The sequence below is a fragment of the Littorina saxatilis genome, linkage group LG2 (assembly GCF_037325665.1).
Source record: "Littorina saxatilis isolate snail1 linkage group LG2, US_GU_Lsax_2.0, whole genome shotgun sequence".
Lineage (NCBI taxonomy): Eukaryota > Metazoa > Mollusca > Gastropoda > Littorinimorpha > Littorinidae > Littorina > Littorina saxatilis.
In genome coordinates, this window is record NC_090246.1 from 78,441,609 (window position 1) to 78,463,049 (window position 21,441).

At 41.2% G+C, this 21,441-nt stretch overlaps 1 protein-coding gene across 3 annotated transcripts in view; it reads right to left on the reverse strand.

The window, feature by feature from the left end:
• Positions 1 to 2,049: 2,049 nt before the first annotated feature.
• The window catches only part of LOC138959792 (1-phosphatidylinositol 3-phosphate 5-kinase-like), an 83,001-nt gene continuing 63,609 nt past the window's right edge, over positions 2,050 to 21,441 (reverse strand). For 2 of the 3 annotated variants that reach the window (XM_070331405.1, XM_070331404.1), the window contains 11 exons: positions 19,445 to 19,588; positions 13,400 to 13,504; positions 12,976 to 13,072; positions 12,687 to 12,766; positions 12,301 to 12,404; positions 11,309 to 11,437; positions 9,732 to 9,831; positions 9,006 to 9,167; positions 8,587 to 8,661; positions 7,768 to 7,875; positions 2,050 to 6,713 (listed from right to left, as the gene is read on the reverse strand). In XM_070331405.1, coding sequence (XP_070187506.1) covers positions 6,640 to 6,713; positions 7,768 to 7,875; positions 8,587 to 8,661; positions 9,006 to 9,167; positions 9,732 to 9,831; positions 11,309 to 11,437; positions 12,301 to 12,404; positions 12,687 to 12,766; positions 12,976 to 13,072; positions 13,400 to 13,504; positions 19,445 to 19,588 — 1,178 coding nt within the window. In that variant the 3' untranslated portion in view covers positions 2,050 to 6,639. The remainder of the gene's footprint in view (positions 6,714 to 7,767; positions 7,876 to 8,586; positions 8,662 to 9,005; positions 9,168 to 9,731; positions 9,832 to 11,308; positions 11,438 to 12,300; positions 12,405 to 12,686; positions 12,767 to 12,975; positions 13,073 to 13,399; positions 13,505 to 19,444; positions 19,589 to 21,441) is intronic. The other variant, XM_070331406.1, reaches the window with a different exon arrangement.

The following is a 21,441-nucleotide window of genomic DNA, read 5'->3' on the forward strand; positions in this document are numbered from 1 at the left end:
GCGGTCGATGGTTTTTCTGAGTGTGTGTTCAATCAAGCCCCGGTTTCTCCTCAGAATCTGGCTGTCAACGAGCTTCTGACCCGCACTTTGCCACAGCTTTTCATTGCAGATTGTGTCTGTCCACCTGACTCAGTCTTAAAGATGCGCCCCAGACAGGTGTTGATGAATGTCTGAATCTTCTGCTGCGTCACCTTGGTCATCCTGCACGGCCCAGAGCCGTAGTAAGAGCAGGACCATTTTGACATTGGAGTTGACGATGTGTAACTTAGTGGTTGTCCTGATGATTTCTCTGGAGGCCCAGGTGTTCTTCAACATGATGACTTTATTCCTTTATTTCAAGTACTAGTACTACTAGTTCTTTAGGCTATTTATCTGTGGTATGTATGTAATCGCGACGTCAAAATACAAAAGCTGCTACGTCAGCAGTTACGACGGCGACAGCAAAATAGGACTGGGCATTTGTCGCATTCTTCACATTTTGCGACAAACTCATTTTCGACCGTATCCCGCTCATGAGTGGATCATAAGGGTGACATTAAAATCGATTGACCGTGTTCCTTCTGCGTCACTTCGCAGACATAACAAGCCTATTTCTTGAGTAAAAACTGCGCTAAGCTGTGTTGATCTTCCCCACCTCTCTCTCTCTCTCTCCCCGCCCCTCTCTCTCTCTCTCTCTCCCTCTCCCTCTCTCTCTCTCTCGGAGTGTGTATGGTATACGTAAACTAAACTCAGTACTACGCCTCTTTGTGGCCAGATTTGTTCACACAAATGCATGTTTGTTGGTTTGTTTTTTGCTGTTTCTCCAAACACCATCTATAGACAAGATCTTCTCCCATACTACACTGCCCCCACCCCCAAATCTCCCGCCCCGTCCCCACTCCCTTTGGGTGGGGGTGGGGGGTATAGATAGTGGTGGGTGTTCACTGCATTAATGGACGTGGGAGCATTTCCCGAACACAACACTGCGCGCTTCACGTGAAAAATTGCTGTAGACAAGTATCAGCTGCTCAGGAATTACTATTTCGTCTGAAAACGAAAATTGTGTCATCCCAATAAAACTCTCTCTTTTTCTTCAACCAACCAACCTGGCCTGTGTAATCAAGAGAGCACCACGGAGACCATCGTCGTGAGAAGGCGGTGGAAATACCAGGACTGCCCTTCACTGGACACCGGAAGGAAAGCGCAAGAGAGGCAGGCAGGCCCAAGAAGCTCAAATGCAATCCAAGAGTCCGGGCTTCGTCGAAGTTTGCTTGAGTAAAATTTTACTCAGTTTGATTAAAAAAAAATGTTTAGGGCGAGACAGTGCCGCCTCAACTTTCACTAAAAGCCGGATATGACGTCATCGAAGACATTTATCGGGAAAAATGAAAAAAATGGTCAGGGATATTATCTGAGAGAATGTTTATGTAACGTTTCATGAAAATCGAGTCCAGTAGTTTTCTCATAATCGACACACACACACACACACACACACACACACCACCACCACCACCACCAGCACCCTTGTCACGATTTCCATTCTATGTTAAAACATTTATTCAAAACTTGACTAAATGTAAAAAGGGCAAAAGAAGAAAAAAAATAAAAAGTGAGATACAAAACTAAATTACACACACATATATGCACATACACGCATCCATGAACAAATAAAATGTGACAGGGGAAAAAGAAAAAGTCAGGGAGAGAGAGAGAGGGAGAGGGAGAGACAGAGGGAGCAGTATCTCACAAAAAGGAATAGGGGGAAAAAAAGTGAGTGGGAGAGAAAGATTAAAAACACACTTGCACACACACACACAAACACAGAACTGTGCAGGGGGAAGTTGACTATAAATGTATTTCTTGCACAAAATATGAGTGTGTGAATATCGCTGTGTCATGAGATTTCTGTAATAATGGGTTTCAATGTTTTCAAAAATAATTCTGTATTTAAAAATTAATGCATGAGGTTGCCAGACATATATCTACAGAACAAATAGAGAAAGAGGAAACACATGCTAAGAAACACTCACACATACAAGGAGCAAATACAGAAAGAGAAAACATGTGCTATAAAAATGGATCACATTTTATTTGCAGTGAAAACCATTCGGACAAAATAAGCTTGGTGCCACAACTTCACACATCTGAGGTGTCCTTGTTGTCTTAAATGAATTTCATCTGTCACCAGGCATTTACAAAACAGTTCTGTGTTTCAGGCTCACAATGAATCGTCTCCTCACACAAACTAAAATTAAAACATTTTGCCTTCTTTCATCCAGTGCTGGCCAATATAATTTGTTGTACACCGAGTATTCATTTTGATGTGAAGTTACCATCCACAATCAGAACTGTCGTTTCCAGAATACGCAGCAAGAATGCCGAGTGATGGCGGCTTCTTGCTTTCATTTCATATACAAATATTCTCAATACAGGCGGCTTATTCAGTATCATCAAAGACATTTAACTTACATTTAAAAATGGAATTCTAAACAAGTCGTGTAAGGCGAAAATACAACATTTAGTCAAGTAGCTGTCGAACTCACAGAATGAAACTGAACGCAATGCCATTTTTCAGCAAGACCGTATACTCGTAGCATCGTCAGTCCACCGCTCATGGTAAAGGCAGTGAAATTGACAAGAAGAGCGGGGTAGTAGTTGCGCTAAGAAGGATAGCACGCTTTTCTGTACCTCTCTTTGTTTTAACTTTCTGAGCGTGTTTTTAATCCAAACATATCATATCTATATGTTTTTGGAATCAGGAACCGACAAGGAATAAGATGAAAGTGTTTTTAAATTGATTTCGACAATTTAATTTTGATAATAATTTTTATATATTTAATTTTCAGAGCTTGTTTTTAATCCAAATATAACATATTTATATGTTTTTGGAATCAGAAAATGATGGAGAATAAGATGAACGTAAATTTGGATCGTTTTATAAATTTTTATTTTTTTTTTACAATTTTCAGATTTTTAATGACCAAAGTCATAATTAATTTTTAAGCCACCAAGCTGAAATGCAATACCGAAGTCCGGGCTTCGTCGAAGATTACTTGACCAAAATTTCAACCAATTTGGTTGAAAAATGAGAGCGTGACAGTGCCGCCTCAACTTTCACGAAAAGCCGGATATGACGTCATAAAAGACATTTATCAAAAAAATGAAAAAAACGTCTGGGGATTTCATACCCAGGAACTCTCATGTCAAATTTCATAAAGATCGGTCCAGTAGTTTAGTCTGAATCGCTCTACACACACACAGAGACACACACACACACACACGCACGCACGCACGCATATACACCACGACCCTCGTCTCGATTCCCCCTCTACGTTAAAACATTTAGTCAAAACTTGACTAAATGTAAAAAAGGGTAGGAATTAACACATCATGTTACTCACTCACTCTCTCTCACCCCAAACACACGCATGCATGAACACACACATGTACACACACACACACACACACGTTTTGTAATTACTGTAATAGCAAAAGTTGTAATGCTCTTTTTGTCTGGAACATCTTAAGCACATGACCTCAGTAAAATATCACTTATCAAGTTCAAATACCAATTACACATTAACATGCTTCCATTTGAAACTTGGAGGTCTTCATCGGGGATTGACGCCAAAGGTAATTGAAGCCTGACGGAACGAAGCGACGGAGGGCTTCAATTAGACTTTGGGAGGGCGTCAATCCACGATGAAGACCGAGAAGTTTCAAATGGAAGCATGTTAATGTTATTGTAATTCAATCTGACGACGATCTCTTTTCTGCTTTCATGACGTGACGTAAGTTGATGCATGAATTCTTCCGGGCTACGTCAGTCAATTCCAAAGATCGCTTTTGTGATGAAAAGAATTTGTTTTAGAGTTTGCTGTCCAGAAACCCGTCAAAAAGAAGGGAAAATGTGTGTGAAAGAAAACAAAACAGGAGCAGAGTGATACGATAGGAATACAGAGACATATTTCTTGGGACTTGACCTTTGCAGGTAGGTGGACTGAAAGTAGTGTGTGAACAGAACAGAACCAATTCTGGATTTTTGAGTGGTTATCGACAATTAATGACCGGTAATTTTTAATGAGTTGGGGCATTCTGACCAATCACAGGATCTGTTTCATTAAAACGCAAACTTGATCGAATTACAATAAGCCTTAATATATACAAATTCCCTTTTACTACAGGCTACGCATAAATCTATGCGATTAAAAAAAACAATTCTTAGAAAAAAAATTGTTTCTTTGCTAATAGCACAGTACACTTTTGTGTCAATGCAATTTCTACACAATTGTGTCATAATATGGTTGAAGGCACTCATTATCCCAAACGTAAAAATTTCAGAAGACCAAACAAATGATCAAGAATATTCATCCCTGCACATGTGGACATGAGCAGTTGGGCAGAGCACTGGATTTTAAATTTGACATGTCTTGTGTAAGATTGTCTGCACAGAAATTGAAATGACAATTAACGATTCACTTACAAAAACACAAAATACCAATAATACATGCAGATGCAGTATGCACTGCCATACTTGCTGTACACATCCGCATGCACAGAAAACGGTGCTTAAAACGGTCCCTTAAAACAAACAGTGGAGAACTCGGTCATATCACAGTAATTATCATGTTATACCATCAACATTTACATACCACTCACATAGAATGGAATCAGAATATACCGTTTATCTCTTTATGGCACATTTGGCAGAAGTGACATTATTGAGAATTCATGAATAAAAAGGCAAAATCAAAAACAAATTCAGCTTTAAAAATAACAATCATAATAACAATAACAAAAACTTTATTGCCCATTAAAATAACCATATCAAAATGGATAATTATCTTTGACGCATCACAGCTGCCTGTCAGCACATCTAGGTAAAGACAATCTTCCAAAACAAACAAAAACTAAAATGAGATGAAGATTAAGACCAATAAAAATCAGCAAATGAAGTGATAATGATGTTTTTTTAATTTGGATGAAGAGAAAAAAGAAAGAAGAAAAAAAATGACAACATGAAATCATGATCGTTTCTGCTCAGTTACAATGGCATAAAACCAGGACTGCACCTTTTGCTCAGGAACCACAGCAGATAAAACCATGATTGACTGTTGTGTGGCAACTTGTATGGCATAAAACCAGGATTGAATGTTTGTGCTCCAAAGCTTGGAATGTATACAACACAGCCTTGAGGGCAGGACATTACACATGGAGTGAACGACATGACACAATACTGGTCCAGCTTTATCATCGCCATTCTGTAGACACAATCAAGGCTGATACATTTTTCCTGTGCAGATATTCAGGGTCTAAAGCAAAACATAATAAGTAAGGAAAAAGCCTACATCCTATAAATGCTATGTAATTACTTCACGGTAACTGAGTGAAACTCTTATTCCAAAACTACAAAATGTGACCCTCCACCACAAAATGAGTCGCATGTCACCTCGCGCATTCTGCGCTAGGCTTAATATAAGTCCGGGGAGTGTCTGGTAACAGTGTGAGGGTCACCTTAGTCAAAGGCTTATAACTCAAAGTTTTCGCTCTTTTCTAAAACGGTTTTCACCACTGGATAGAGCATAAAAAACTCTTCATGAAAATGTAAAAAATATGAAAATCATGCAAAGGTGACATGCGACTCATTCCGTGGTGGAGGGTCACAAATGTTAGTGTTCTTCAATATTTCGCATCACTATCATTCTTGCTGTATTATTTCTTGCCAAGTTACCTGCAGTAATAATAGTGACACTGTCAATTTCTTGACAAATTCATGAATCGGCACCAGTGATTTTTAGTTCTTTGGCTGTTGTTACATGAAGGCGCCAGTTCTTGCACATAATATTTTGATCAGTATTCTTACCTGTAGTGTTTAGATCAGTATGTCATAAAGGTAGTCATTTTTAAACAAATAAAAAAATTCATTCATTCTTTTTCACTTTTTACATCGGATGTTTTACTGCAACATCACACATACAGTTAGATGTCACAACTATTGCACACACCCCTCAAAATATTATTTTTGTTACACATAAAGTTAGTGACATCTGAAAACCATCTTCAATTTCCAAGCTTTGCAATGGAAAGAAGATCACTTTTGGGTACAGTATTTGTGCATCTGTCATTGTCGAGTGAGTTACTCCATCACCACATCTGATGCCAGTGGCAGCTGTTGGACCTGTCAATCAGTCTTCATAGTTTTTTTTAAAATCCCTCGTACTGTTTGCAGAACATGCCCGCCAGCGCCTGGTCACTATGGCTTTCAATGTTTGTTCAATGTCAATTGGTAAAATTTGCCATTCATTGTTTGATGAAAGTTCTCATCACTGTACAGGCCTGCCAGCAGGAACTGGTGGAAGCTTCTTTCACTGATCAGAGGCTGTAAGTCTCTCAAAATGTGCCATTCCTTGTTTAGCGAAAGTCCCCATCGCTCTTGAGACCAGCCATCAGTGACTATATAAGTGGAAGTCAAAGTTTGCCATTCAGTGTTTGGTGAAAGTCCCTATCACTGTCAAGAATTGCCCTCAGTGACACAGATCAGTCTGTAAGCCAGTCTCTCCACGCGATGCCCAATCTCTATCACAGCTGGATGGTGTCCCTTACTCTTCACAGTTTATGAATGTTAATATGTATCATGGGTAAGTCTGATGAGCATTCCTGTCAGCGTTTTGAGGCAGGCTGTGTGACGTCCATGTCCTGATCCTCACTCATCTGGTCCTTGGCCACAGGGAAATCTGCCATTGGCGAAAATTACTTGTGTTATGTATGTGCAGGACACCTTTCCACCTTTTCAAGACTTTCAGTGAGATTAGGGTCTTTTACATTCTCATAACTTACATAGTCTGCAAATTGAAAAAATGGCTTGCAACTTCAAAGTCTGTGTTTCAAACTAGAAAAAGTGTAAATAAAAATCACGCATGCACGCTCGCACGCACGCACACACGCACGCCATCCTGAACTCAGGTTAAAATGAGTTCAGCTCATTCTCTCCCTGACAGGATGCCTTGAGTTTACTTGTCTGGCAAGGAAACCGATTTTTTTTACATATTTAGAGCTTTTTGTAATGTATTATTGATATAAGCAGATTCGCGATTGTCGATAATGATTTTTCATGGTGTTTTGTAATTTTTAAATTACAAAGGAATTGATATGTAAGACAGTTTCAAGCGAGCTATTTTTCGCGGCTGTATTTACTGTGCAAACAACTCTAAATATGGCTAAAGTGTCACGTGATAATCAACCGTTTGGTTTCGGTGCTAACTGGAGCAGACGATTTTTTCTGTAACCAGTTGACAGTGATGAAACCATATATTACGGTCTCCTTCCGGCAGCAGTCCCAAAATTTCGACTTGTTTTGACCTTAGAACGATGTCTTAATCATAACTGTGAAGAACAGAATGGAGATCACTGTCGAAGTCGGCCAATCTGCAATCATTTTTGTCTCGCGAACACTGATCTCAAATTTAGATCAGTGCTCGCAAAAACCATATGGGGAGATAACTCTGTATTTTTGTTTTGATAGATTCGCGTAGGACTGTAGCGTCCGGTCGGGGAGAGAATGAGCTGAACTCATTTTGACCTGAGTTCAGGATGACACGCACGCATGCAGCACAGACACACACACACCACATCTGCACTCATAATTTCAACAACAAAAATAAAAACCCACACCATTTCAGCTATTTTCACAAAAAAGACAGCGAATAAAAGCAGTTTAAGACAGAAAGTCAGAACCAGTAGACACATGAGAAGAAGAAGAAGCATAAAAACAATGCCCATGATACTGACCTCTGCCCAGCCCATTCCACTGATCAGCAACATGTAGAAAGTAGCGTTCCATTGCCTCAAGAAAGCGGTTCCTGTACAGCTGGGGTGACACCACCGTGGGCATCTTGCCTGCAAACATACACACGCAGTTTGAAACCTCAATGTCACAACTTATTGGCAAGCATTTAGCTGTGCAAGTTAACTCATTGTCTCCCAGGTATGGATATATCCGTACCCACTCATATGGCCAGGTCTGGATACATCCGCTCAGACTGCTAGCTTCAGTGGCTTCCTGTAACGTCCAAAGCCTGCATTCCAGCGTGTTGATACACAGTTACTACACAATTACTACAATTCTGAGTGACCTGCTGCAGCACAGCTGGTCTCTGCTAAAAAAAAACTTGGTCCACATAGGTGGGGTAGAAAGTGTTAAAGAAGACAAATGAATTATCTTTTATCTTTTCTCTAATAACATATGCATTCAGCACACAAATAGGTATAAAGTCAGGAAGACATGCATAGACAGAAAAAGAGAGGGCGGAGGATGAGAGAGAGTAGATGAGAGAGAAGAGAGATTGAGAGAGAGCGACAGGGAAGAGAGAGAAAGAGAGGGCGGAGGATGAGAGAGAGTAGATGAGAGAGAAGAGAGATAGAGAGAGAGCGACAGGGGAGAGAGAGAAGAGAGATAGAGAGAGAGCGACAGGGGAGAGAGAGAAGAGAGATAGAGAGAGAGAGAAGAGAGATAGAGAGAGAGCGACAGGGGAGGGGGAGAGAGAGAGGGGTGTGGGAGAAGAGGACAAATACAGAACCAGAAGTCAATTCAATCTCTGTTTTTCCTACCTTGCCCACCAAGAATCCCTGATCCTTTGATGACCATCTCCAGCTTCTTATCCCATGTGAATGTTCGTATGTAATCTGAGAAACAAACATAATCTGTGAAAACCACAAAACATCACGCAAAACCACTACAGTTAATGACAGAGTCAACCTAATTGAGTCATCCCTTGTGATTGACGTACACGGCGAGGCACGATATCAGAAACAATTTTGTTTATGCTTTACCCTTTAAATACACAACTCTAAGCCAACCGGGGGAGGGGGGGTGTTCCCCGTTTTATGGGGTTCTTCCGTGTATGCAGCTTCAAAAGTTATCGTCTCAGACAAGCCTTGGCTTTAAAAAAAAAAATCATTTTTATTATCAACATTACTCTTTGAATAAAAGTCCACCTTATCACTTGACTGTGTGAAAGTGTTCTGACCTATGATGCCGACAACCAGTTCCTTGGTGACCTCGTCAAGGCCAACAAGCAGAGAGTAGTCCATGACGAGGTTGGTTGACAGGAACATGGAGTCATTGGTGATGGCCGTCTTCAGCACACTCTTGGAGTGGGGACGTAGGTACAGTGGACTGTCAACGCTCGCTGCAACACAAGGGAATGGTCATTTTGGCAGAAAGACTGGATGAAATCCTTCCCAGTAAACTAACTTTATGGGGTTTTTTTCTTCTAAGTCATTCTCATGAAGCCATGTAACCTCTCACAAATATGTAACCTCTCACAAATGTTTCAAGTCTTGTCATGATATATGATTTTCTGAGTTTTTCACCTGCATGGCTGTTGGCAATTGGACACTATGAACTTGAGAATCATAGTGATTATGGGAGTAGGCACAATGCTTGAAGTACACTCGTATTTAAGCTCTGATGCTGATTACTGAAACCCAGACACTGCCAAAACCTCATCACTATTACAGCTGCCAAAAAGACAGGCTTATCTGTAACATCTTCTTCACCCGTACTATGCCTCACCAGCTCAACCCCAAAACACTGTGAAAACAGAAGAATTACTCCACATCAATTCTGTACTCAAGACTTACATTTCTTCTTCTGCGTTTCAAAAACTTAAAAGGAGAATTTAATTACATGCATGACTGTTTTCTATCCCACCATTACAGCAGCCATACTCCGTTTTCAGGGGTAGACTTACATTTGAGAAGATTTTCATCCAGTAGTACCAGCTCTTCCTCAGCCTGCTTCCCTGCTGTGTTGACCAGACGGTTGCGCATCGAGCCTTTCAGGTCAAATTTCTGAAACATCACATTACAATGTTTGTATTTGTGTATTTATTCATAAAGTCAAAGACTATGTCCAGAATGAACCGCACAAAAGAAAACAGATAACACAAACATGGCCTTCCCGTTAAGACTTATATTATCATCCGTAACTAAAGACTGGGTGGCTGAGTGGTAACGCACTTGCGCTCGGAAGCGAGAGGTTGCGAGTTCGACCCTGGGTCAGGGCGTTAGCAATTTTCTCCCCCCTTTCCTAACCTAGGTGGTGGGTTCAAGTGCTAGTCTTTCGGATGAGACGAAAAACCGAGGTCCCTTCGTGTACACTACATTGGGGTGTGCACGTTAAAGATCCCACGATTGACAAAAGGGTCTTTCCTGACAAAATTGTACAGGCATAGATAAAAAATGTCCACCAAAATACCCGTGTGACTTGGAATAATAGGCCGTGAAAAGTAGGATATGCGCCGAAATGGCTGCGACCTGCTGGTCGATGTGAATGCGTGATGTATTGTGTTAAAAAAAAAATCCATCTCACACGGCATAAATAGATCCCTGCGCCTTGAGTCCGAGTCTGGAGATACGCGCGCGATATAAGACTTCATATAATAATAAGTGCTAAATCACACACAATGGAATGCTTTTACCCGCAGTCACTGCCCTTCTCAGATAATGGATTATTATTGCCCAGTGTTTTGGCGAGCAGCCTGATCAAGGTAAAACTCATTAGCAGCAGTGTGGTTAAACCAAGGTCAAACTCTTCAACAGGAACAAACACATCAGCTGAAGTCACAATTTTATGCACAGCTAAAAGACTTGCAAAATTGAAAACAAAAAGACTGATGCACACACAGGGAATAAGAAGTTATGAGCTCCATTAATATGGTAAAATTCTGATAAAGCAGTGTACCAAAGACATTAACAGATAGCCAAGTGCTGAGCTTGCAGATTTCTGCACATACTAATTCTGAAGTGACGGTAAATCGTTTGTGGTTTCAGTTACAAACAGGGATAAGGTTCTATTCCAAATTTTGGACAGAGGCAGAGAGAGAGAAAAAAAAAGGGGGGGGGTGGCGGCAGAGTGAAAGAGAGATCAAATCAAATCAAATTTTATTTCACGAGGGTTGTGGCGAGAGAGAGAGAGAGAGAGAGAGAGAGAGAGAGAGAGAGAGAGAGAGAGAGAGAGAGAGAGAGAGAGAGAGAGAGAGAGAGAGAGAGAGAGAGAGAGAGAGAGAGAGAGAGAGAGAGAGAGAGAGAGAGAGAGTAGTGTTAAGTCTACTTTTTTTCTTCAACAGTTTTTTTATTCAGGCAAACACAGATTTACAATGACAAAAGCATTGATACTTATACTGATAGTAAATTGCAGCAGTAACAGAGTTAAACACATATGACAAGCTACATGGCAGTTGGTATTGTTATATGTTCAAAGCACACATATCCCGAAATCAGAAATGCATTAACGGCTATTGTAATAGCAAATCACTTAGCACTGTACCTGCACAATCTTCCTGTTGTAGAAGAGATTCTCCATGACAAGCAGGTCTTGCTTCAAGGTACTGTTGGTTTGTGTGTTGCGGAATCCAATGCGGAATACTCCCAGAATTTTTGCTAGGGCTGTGGGGTTCTGAAATAAGTCAACAAAGAAATATAGGAACTATCTGTCGGGGGAAATAAAAACTTGATCAGTACAGAATATGTTGAAGCATTAACTGACACTGTGCCAGCAGTGGTAAACATTTGTGTTCTTATTTTTTGAAGTGACAAATTCAACCAAAGGGTTAACTCATTCGCATTGTGTCGGAATTGGAAATCCGACAGCTGTGCTTTGTGTTGCCGACACATTGGAAGTTACGATCCGACAGATATCACGAATCTTTAACGGTGTAAACGGCCCCGCTGACCAAGGGAAACAACCCCGGCAATAAACTTCTGCCTGTCTACAGTGGAACCAAGAGGTAGTTTGACTGGATGTGAAGATAACAAAAGGTATGTTCTTTTAAATGTTTCATATATTTTCTAAAAGAGCAAGTTTCAAACAGTAAAAATAATCAGCTGTTGTGTATTAACTCATTCGGGGCGCGTCTAAATTGTCCCTCATGTTCCCTCCTCCGGGAGCATGATTTTGACCCATTTAAAAAAAAAATTTTTTAAATCAACAACACAAAACAACCTTGCCTACCTTACATTTTTGCAATTTTTTTTTTAAATTGGTCAAAATCATGCGCCCGGAGGGAACACGAGGGACAATTTAGACGCGCCCCAAATGAGTTAATACACAACAGCTGATTACTTTTACTGCTAACAAAAAGCCACGTTGTGCAATTCTTGTGTTCTTTGTCTTTGTCAAAAGAAATGCAAGTGTCCTCATACACATGCGCAAGCCTACACCTTACTCACTGAAGAGAAATGTAACGATCAACTGACCTTCTCGCAAGCCTACACCTTACTCACTGAAGAGAAATGTAATGATAAAATTCATCAACTGACCTTCTCAGTGCTGGCCTTGGTCATGTAGCCGAAGTACTGGGGACCAAACTTCTCAAAGGAGTCTGCCTCCATGGAAGACATCTGTTTCATGATGAACCGGTCATCTGGTACACAAAATGTTACACACACTGTCAGGCATGCCTGTTTTCTCCTCAAGGGCGTTTAAAGAAACAACAATAACTGTGAAACATGTCATGGAAGACAGTGGGAATTAGGCATTCATGAAATCTGCTGTCTGTGATGATAAAAAAAGAGAACTAGACTGATAAGGTCGCCATGGAAAAGCAAAAAGTTGTGTATCGGTGTTTGTGTGTTCGACCAAGAAAAGTTTATCAGTCCAAGAACAGATACAAGCCTGTGCAGGCACACCAAACATGCATACTGACCATCAGTTTTGCAGAAAGCAGAGCCTGACTTGCCCCCTCTGGCTTCCCACGGTTTGCAACGACCCAGGGAACGGATGAACCTGCCAGAACAAAAATTCTCCAAATTAAATTTTTATTAAAAATGTGACTCGATAAACACAAAGAAACTCACAAAACGCGGGTGGACAGATAGCTGTTCGCCTATACATGTACATCCAAACGCTACTGAATATTTATGACTCACTGATTACTCAGGTGAGTCAAAAAAGCAATGTGACACAAATTTCTAGGGTGATGCGGGTGTACTCACATTTCTTCCCCATCGGGAAAGATGAGTTTGCGGAGCTTCCTGAACTGCTCAGCAAAGTACACCCGGCAGTAAAACTTGGCATTGGCATCAGAAAACTCTGCAAGATACAAAATCAATGGATTTTAACAAAGGCTATCTTGCACTAAAAGTGTATTATGAAAGTGTATTGAAAAAGGGGGCAGCAAGTACAGTACTACCACCACACCTACAGCAGAAAGCCCCTCATTTTCAGTATGCCCTCACGTTTACTACATTTCAATAATCAAAAGCTGATTGCTGAACCAGCTGAATGAAGAGTAGTAATACTATGGTTGATGACTCTTGGAAATATAATCATTGAATCTTCACAAAATGAAGGCTTTCAAGCGAGTCTGATGATGCAAGGTCAGAAGAAAAGATGTTGCAAGTGCTACAGGTGACTTACGTAGTTCTATATGTATATTGCTCAGTTGTTTCCCTGTTTTGCTCTTCTCTCCACCTTCAGGTACTGCAGCGGTTCCCGCAAGCATGGACACTCCGTCAGGCTCATCTGGAAAACACAGCATTTAGCGATTAGCACTTGCCTCTCTTACTCAGTCACTTCTATGTCCCCATCTTCCCCTGCTTCAGGCGCTTTCCAGAAATAACTCCATCAGGGTTTTTATGCTCTGTGAAAGAGTTAAATTCCTTGTAAATATGCCAAAAGTGTCATAGTCAAGAGTGAGATTTGTTGTGCATGTTTTCAAAATCATATGTAGCAGACGCTGCCATGAAAAAATGCACATCAAACAATGGCTAGTGATTTCTAGAAGTGTCTGCTGTAATCATCACACCTGCTGTGATAAATAATCACACACAACCGTATGGAATGATAAAATCAAAACTTGACTAAATATAAAAAGACAGAACCAACTGAAGATGACAAAAAATGTTAAAACCATGCACTGTCAGTGTCACAGAAGAAAGAAAGAAAAAATAAAGAAACAATCAAAGAAACAAAGAAGCAAGCAAACAAAAGGGGGGCTGAATTATCAAGGGGTCTGAAACGGAGGAATATACAATACTTTGGGTTTTTATGTGTTTTTCCCCACAGATGTGTCAAAGATATACATCAACAACACGTGGACATTGTTAATGGATTTATCTACATGGGTCATACAGTGGCACCTGCAAGTGGGGGCAACACCTGGCTTTGTGAGGCCTGAAGCACGATAGCACCTGTAAGTGGGGGCAACACCTGGCTTTGTGAGGCCTGAAGCACGATGGCACCTGCAAGTGGGGGCAACACCTGGCTTTGTGAGGCCTGAAGCACGATGGCACATGATGAGTCATTGACCTCAAGCAAGTCTGCATCAAGGCAGATGCTTTTGCTTTAATGACGGTCATTTCTCAAGAGCAATTTACAATGATGATGATGATGAAGTGCCGCCAAGAAACAATTAGGCAGCATGTCAAACACCCCCTTCCATCTGTACCGAGGCAGAGGTATGTGTGCGAGTGTGTGTGTGTGTGTATCTGAAAAGAAGAATGTGCACTAAGACACAGACACACACACACACTCACACAAAGTAATTTAAATAAAAGTCAAAAATTCAATCAGCACAACCAGTCCTTTTTTCTAACAAAAACTAAAAAATGGAAATAAAAAAAATAAAAAGGCACAGAAGGTGAGAAGTTCATATTAAGCTTTTTTTACTTCCAATTTCAATTTTGCTTCACATGCAAGCAAGTCGCAAAGCTGTCAAACTGCAAGAGTGAGTGTATTAGAGATGTAATTAAATCAAATTATACAACCCGCAGGGTTGCTGACACTGATTTAAAAATGATTAAAGACAAAGGAAAATCAGTAAAAATCTAAAGCATACTTAATCTCACAATTTGCTTCATTTATCGGAGGCTTTGACTCAAATCATGAATAGTTTACCTCATGTATAGTGCTATTGAACTCAAGCTTGTCTACATTAAAGGCACAGTAAGCCTCCCGTAAATCATCACAGATACGGTCAGGCTTTTACACACAGTACAAACACCCTTTCATTTAAACACTCACCGATTGAGAACATCCTAGGTGCCCTCCGTAAAGAGCGAACAATTTTCAAAGAATTTATTTTTGCGTGGTTTATCTTACCCCTGAGCCATCGTGAACCCGTGTGATCCAGTTTCCCCTTTTCACAATGTAGTCGTCAGTTAGTCATTTGAATGCGACTCGATGTGAGCTTATTAACAATAGCACGTTTTTATGCACGAAACAAACGGCTGTGGTTCACAAGAACTCTAGCGATGGCTTTTGACTGTTGAGAGGAACGGCGATATGCATAAACCGTCGTCTGCTACGACCCTTGCGTGACCTTGCTTCCGGGCTTTTCTTTTTTCAAACTTTCACAACTTCGAATTGTACTGATCTTGTCTTGATGAAAAAAGAATTCTTTTATGATTAAAGAATGTTTGTGTAACAAGCTGTCAATTTATTATTTAGATTTTAAAAGTTAGGTCTAGCGCAAAAACGCACCGCGGTCCAAAAACATTTTGATTATCATCGATTCACGGCTATCGCCAGTTTACATCGATAGAATGAGACCCGAAGGGAAGTAACTCATGTTTGACCTGAGTTCAGGATGGGTCCAAAAAGTGTTCGAGACAATCTGCAAAATTAATTCTTTAAAAATTGCTCGCTCTTTACGTAGGGCACCTAGGATGTTCCCGTTTGGTGAGCGTTCAAATGGAAGGGTGTTTGTACTGTGTGTAAAAGCCTGACAGTATCTGTGATGGTTTACGGGAGGCTTACTGTCCGGGCGTGATTTCCGGTATCATAACAGCCGTCCAGCACCAAAACGAGGCGCCATTGTTGTTGAGGACCAAGTCCACGAAAATAAATTCTTTGAAAATTTCTCACGCTCGACAGAAAGCAGCCAGGATGTTCCCGTTCGGTGAGCGTTCAAATGGAAGTATGCTTGTACTGTATGTAGACGCTCGGGGAGCTCTGTGATGGTTTACGGGAGGCTTACTGTGCCTTTAAAGCTTATTCAAACATGGCTGTACAGTGGAACCCCCTTTCAAGACCCCCCAATTTAAGACCTTGCTTTTTGAGATTTTCTCTTCATAACCTGTGTAAATATACCTCTGTTGTTAAGACTCCCTTCGTTTTCAGACCTGAGTTTCTGGCGGGGATGTAGCTCAGTCGGTAGCGCGCTGGATTTGTATCCAGTTGGCCGCTGTCAGCGTGAGTTCGTCCCCACGTTCGGCGAGAGATTTATTTCTCAGAGTCAACTTTGTGTGCAGACTCTCCTCGGTGTCCGAACACCCCCGTGTGTACACGCAAGCACAAGACCAAGTGCGCACGAAAAAGATCCTGTAATCCATGTCAGAGTTCGGTGGGTTATAGAAACACGAAAATACCCAGCATGCTTCCTCTGAAAACGGCGTATGGCTGCCTAAATGGCGGGGTAAAAAAACGGTCGTGCACGTAAAATTCCACTCGTGCAAAAAACACGTGTACGTGGGAGTTTCAGCCCACGAACGCAGAAGAAGAAGACCTGAGTTTCTCAGATTTTTGGAGGTCTTAATAGGGGTTTCCACTGTATTTAAAACTGCACAAAACGAAAAAGACTGTTCATGTTAAATCTACAACTTCTGATCATATCTTCTCACTTACTTCAGAGTAAGCATCTTCAAGAGATTTGACTTATCATATTCATATGCGTCAAAGACTATTCTAAATTAATTAGCACAGACACTTTAGCATCTGCCTGCAACAAAGTGCAAAACCAACATGGGGAAGAAGGTACCAAAGCACGACAGGAGAACTCGTAGGCATTTAAAAGATTTAGTTTGGTCTCTTACTACCACTACTACTACTACTAGGAGGAGAGCAGTCAAAACAGGAACAAAATGTTAATTGTTACTGACAATCACTAACATATGCAGCAAGTCTACATCACAGAATCAAGTGATTTGTGAACACAGATTCTACAAGCCAGTTTTCTGATATATACCATTGAAAGAGTAACTTCTTCCTTCTCTAAAATAATAGTTCATAAGAAAATCTACAAGAAAATGAGTTATCCAGTGTGATACAGAACATTCAAAAGGAACTTAGTGCAAAAATGATGCCAGAATTTACAGGCCAGCTTTCTGTTGAAAAAGAGTAATTAATCTTCCTTTAGGTAAAGTGTCTTTGTCAAAATGCCACATACACAAAGGAAACAGAAAGTACCCTCAAAACTTAATTCTTGGTCATTCATTTTGTCAATATTTTGTTCACACCAAACCACAAGGTAACAGGCATGTACTGAAACATGCCCAACAGAATAACATATATAAGAATAAGAATAAGAATAAGAATAAGAATACTTTATTATCTCATAGAGAAATTCAGGCGTGGTACATAACAATAATACAAACAGGACATTGTTTTACTTATGACATATAGCACTATATAACAGGGCAGGTTATAAACACACCTCCCACATACCTCTCTGGCCATTCCTTGCATTTTGCTTACGCATTCAGTCATGAACACATCCATGTCTCACGTACACATCGCATATATATTATTCAAACAACAATATTGTGTTGAACACCCAGCGCTCAAGAATGGAGAAGGAACAGAGGTTACTGAATTAGATTTGACGGATTAAATCTGTGAAAGAACTTCAGAGGGATGAGAAACTTGTATATTTGCCAAAGCACAATGCACTGCTTTTAAAGGTTAAAAAATAGGGTAAGAAACTTAAATTATTTCCATTGAATGGCCCATAAAAACACACACACACACACATGCACACACAATACACTGACAAATAATCTCCTATCAAATGATTTGTCCTCGACAAATCAATCAGTTATTGACTGTTTACAAAAACAGTTATGGGACTGTAGTTAGCACTAAACGCCTTAAACAATCAGCCTGCTACATAAGTACGTACCACTATACATATTTAAGTCAATTGGAATGGGGTTTTTCTGAAAACATATGCTAAACAGTAAACTTTAACACAGATAATGAGAGATTAAAAGAACCAACCATAACAGAAGTGAAATATACACACACAGCAAGCCTGGTATTCTCTCATTGAGTCATATATGTCCTGGGTTACAAAGCAGCTATTTTCTTGCTTTTAATTATCTTTACTTTCAGTGTGTAAGATTCTATTTTGAACACTTCAAAGTTCTCCAAGAAGCAGTGGTCGCACTAGGTATTTTATAAGGAAAAAAAAAAGTCTGTTTACAGTAACATAGGCCAAAAAAATAGAGTCGGTAGGTCGGGATTTTTTAAAATTTTGTTTTAATTGTTTTTCTAAAAAAAACCATATTTTAAAGTTATTTTGCCCAAAAACAAAGACTTTTTTTTCTCCCCCAAATGCCAAAAAAAGGTCTAGGGTCGCGCGAAAAAATATGGTCGGTCGGGATACCGTAAACAGACTTTTTTATTTTTGGGGCCAAAAGGGGTATCACACAAAAAGGCAAGAAGAATGCAACCCACAAAAAAACAGTAATTTTATCACAGCAATCAGTCAAAGTAAGGTGTAATATCATAGAAAAAGCTTTATTTTGATAAGAAAAACGGTCAGATGCAATCAAAACCTGTGGGAATGACCAGATGATGATTTTTATTCAGTTATTTTCATACACATGTCCAGTAAAAGCAATCACTGAAGAAGTTATGCTTACTGTACCATTGTTCTATCTTAACAGTCATCTTGCTTTTTATAAACTACAAGGCCATTTACCAGATACACTTAAAAAAAGTATTCCTTTTGTGCTAATTCAACAGATCCCCAGACGGGGAAAGGGGGGAGAGGGGATAGAGCCACTTGTCAATTGTTTCTTGTTCACAAAAGCACTAATCAAAAATTTGCTCCAGGGGCTTGCAACGTAGTACAATATATTACCTTACTGGGAGAATGCAAGTTTCCAGTACAAAGGAGAAACAGAATCCGTTAGTCGCCTCTTACGACATGCTGGGGAGCATCGAGTAAATTCTTCCCCCTAACCCGCGGGGGGTATCCCCAAACAGATCTCATGACACCACCCCACTGTGGCAATGGCAACACCCTAATGCAGAAATAATGTTGGTCTGATATGCTTAGTACTTCTTAATAAAATGCCTGAAAATTCAGCACTGTTCATAAGACAAGTACTACTACATATGCTACTTATCTGAGAAAAAGTTTACCCATTCCTGAGTGAAAAGCACATGCAGCAACACTATCAACAGTCACAGCGAGTCACAAAATTATGAGAGACACCTAAAGTGCTGACAGCTACAATGTGAGCCAAACACATACATGACAGGGTGAGTGAGCTCAACAACCAGTATCACTATCACTGAAAACCATTCAGGACACAGCACACTGTGGAAAGACAAGCTACAAACAGCACTGATGCACAGAGGAAGGGAGTGAGAGAGAGTGTATCAGTCACGCAGGAGAGGAACAGTGAGAACTGAGACTGTTAATTAGCATCATTATCAAAGAGAAAAGGAGGATACCTTCCAGACTGTCCCAGTCTATACGAGGGGTGTACCGAACAGCATCAACACAGCTCTGATCCTTACGACTCAGTTTGGGGCTGGGTTCTCGACTCACCCCTGCCCCACGAAGAAACGACAAGACCCCACTACCCGCTTTTCGGCCTGCAGAGCAAATAGTCATAGTCACAGAGAAAAGCAGGGGAGGGACAAAGATTGCAGAGTAAAGATACGAATTTATGCATTCAAATTGGCATAACATTAATCATGTCAGACTGGACAAAGATTGCAGGGTAAAGATACGAATGTATGCATTCAGCATAACAATCATTGATCTTGTCAAACTGGACAAAGATTGAAGGATAAAAGATGCGAATGTATGCATTCAGCATAACAATCATTGATCTTGTCAAACTGGACAAAGATTGAAGGATGAAAGATGCAAATGTATGCATTCAGCATAACATTAATCATGTCAAACTGGATAAAGATTGCAGTAAAAAGATACAAATTTATGCATTCAGCATAACATTATGAAGAAGATATGAATGTATGCATTCAGCGTAACATCAGTCATGTCAGATGACAGAATTTTCTTAACAGAAGCCATGATAGTACAATGTATACATATTTATGTTCAAGCAATAACCAGGTAACAATATTACATTCAAAACTGTAAACACTTAATCATCAAGAGAGAGGTTAATGAAACTGAGGGCAGGGGGGGGGTATGTTGTATCTGTAACAGCGCACAGCAACAACAACAAAAACCACTAAATCTTTGATGTAAATCAGTTCATTACACAGACTGGTTTCAAAGGTTACCATAGTCTTCAAGCATGTTCATAGAGCTCTGAGTCACTTGAACACTCAAAAACACGCCCCTCCCCTCTCACCCCCCCCCCCTTCATCCCCTCACCACACACCACTTAGCTCCCCCTTCAACTTACTCCCTCCACCCCCTTCATCCACACACCACTTAGCTCCCCCTTCAACTTACTCCCTCCACCCCCTTCATCCCCTCACCACACACCACTTAGCTCCCCCTTCAACTTACTCCCTCCACCCCCTTCATCCCCTCACCACACACCACTTAGCTCCCCCTTCAACTTACTCCCTCCACCCCCTGCATCCCCTCACCACACACCACTTAGCTCCCCCTTCAACTTACTCCCTCCACCCCCTGCATCCCCTCACCACACACCACTTAGCTCCCCCTTCAACTTACTCCCTTCATCCCCTCACCACACACCACTTAGCTCCCCCTTCAACTTACTCCCTCCACCCCCTTCATCCACACACCACTTAGCTCCCCCTTCAACTTACTCCCTCCACCCCCTTCATCCCCTCACCACACACCACTTAGCTCCCCCTTCAACTTACTCCCTCCACCCCCTGCATCCCCTCACCACACACCACTTAGCTCCCCCTTCAACTTACTCCCTCCACCCCCTTCATCCCCTCACCACCCACCACTTAGCTCCCCCTTCAACTTACTCCCTCCACCCCCTGCATCCCCTCACCACACACCACTTAGCTCCCCCTTCAACTTACTCTCTCCACCCCCTTCATCCCCTCACCACACACCACTTAGCTCCCCCTTCAACTTACTCCCTCCACCCCCTGCATCCCCTCACCACACACCACTTAGCTCCCCCTTCAACTTACTCCCTCCACCCCCTTCATCCCCTCACCACACACCACTTAGCTCCCCCTTCAACTTACTCCCTCCACCCCCTGCATCCCCTCACCACACACCACTTAGCTCCCCCTTCAACTTACTCCCTCCACCCCCTTCATCCCCTCACCACCCACCACTTAGCTCCCCCTTCAACTTACTCCCTCCACCCCCTTCATCCCCTCACCACACACCACTTAGCTCCCCCTTCAACTTACTCCCTCCACCCCCTTCATCCCCTCACCACACACCACTTAGCTCCCCCTTCAACTTACTCCCTCCACCCCCTTCATCCCCTCACCACACACCACTTAGCCCCCCCTTCAACTTACTCCCTCCA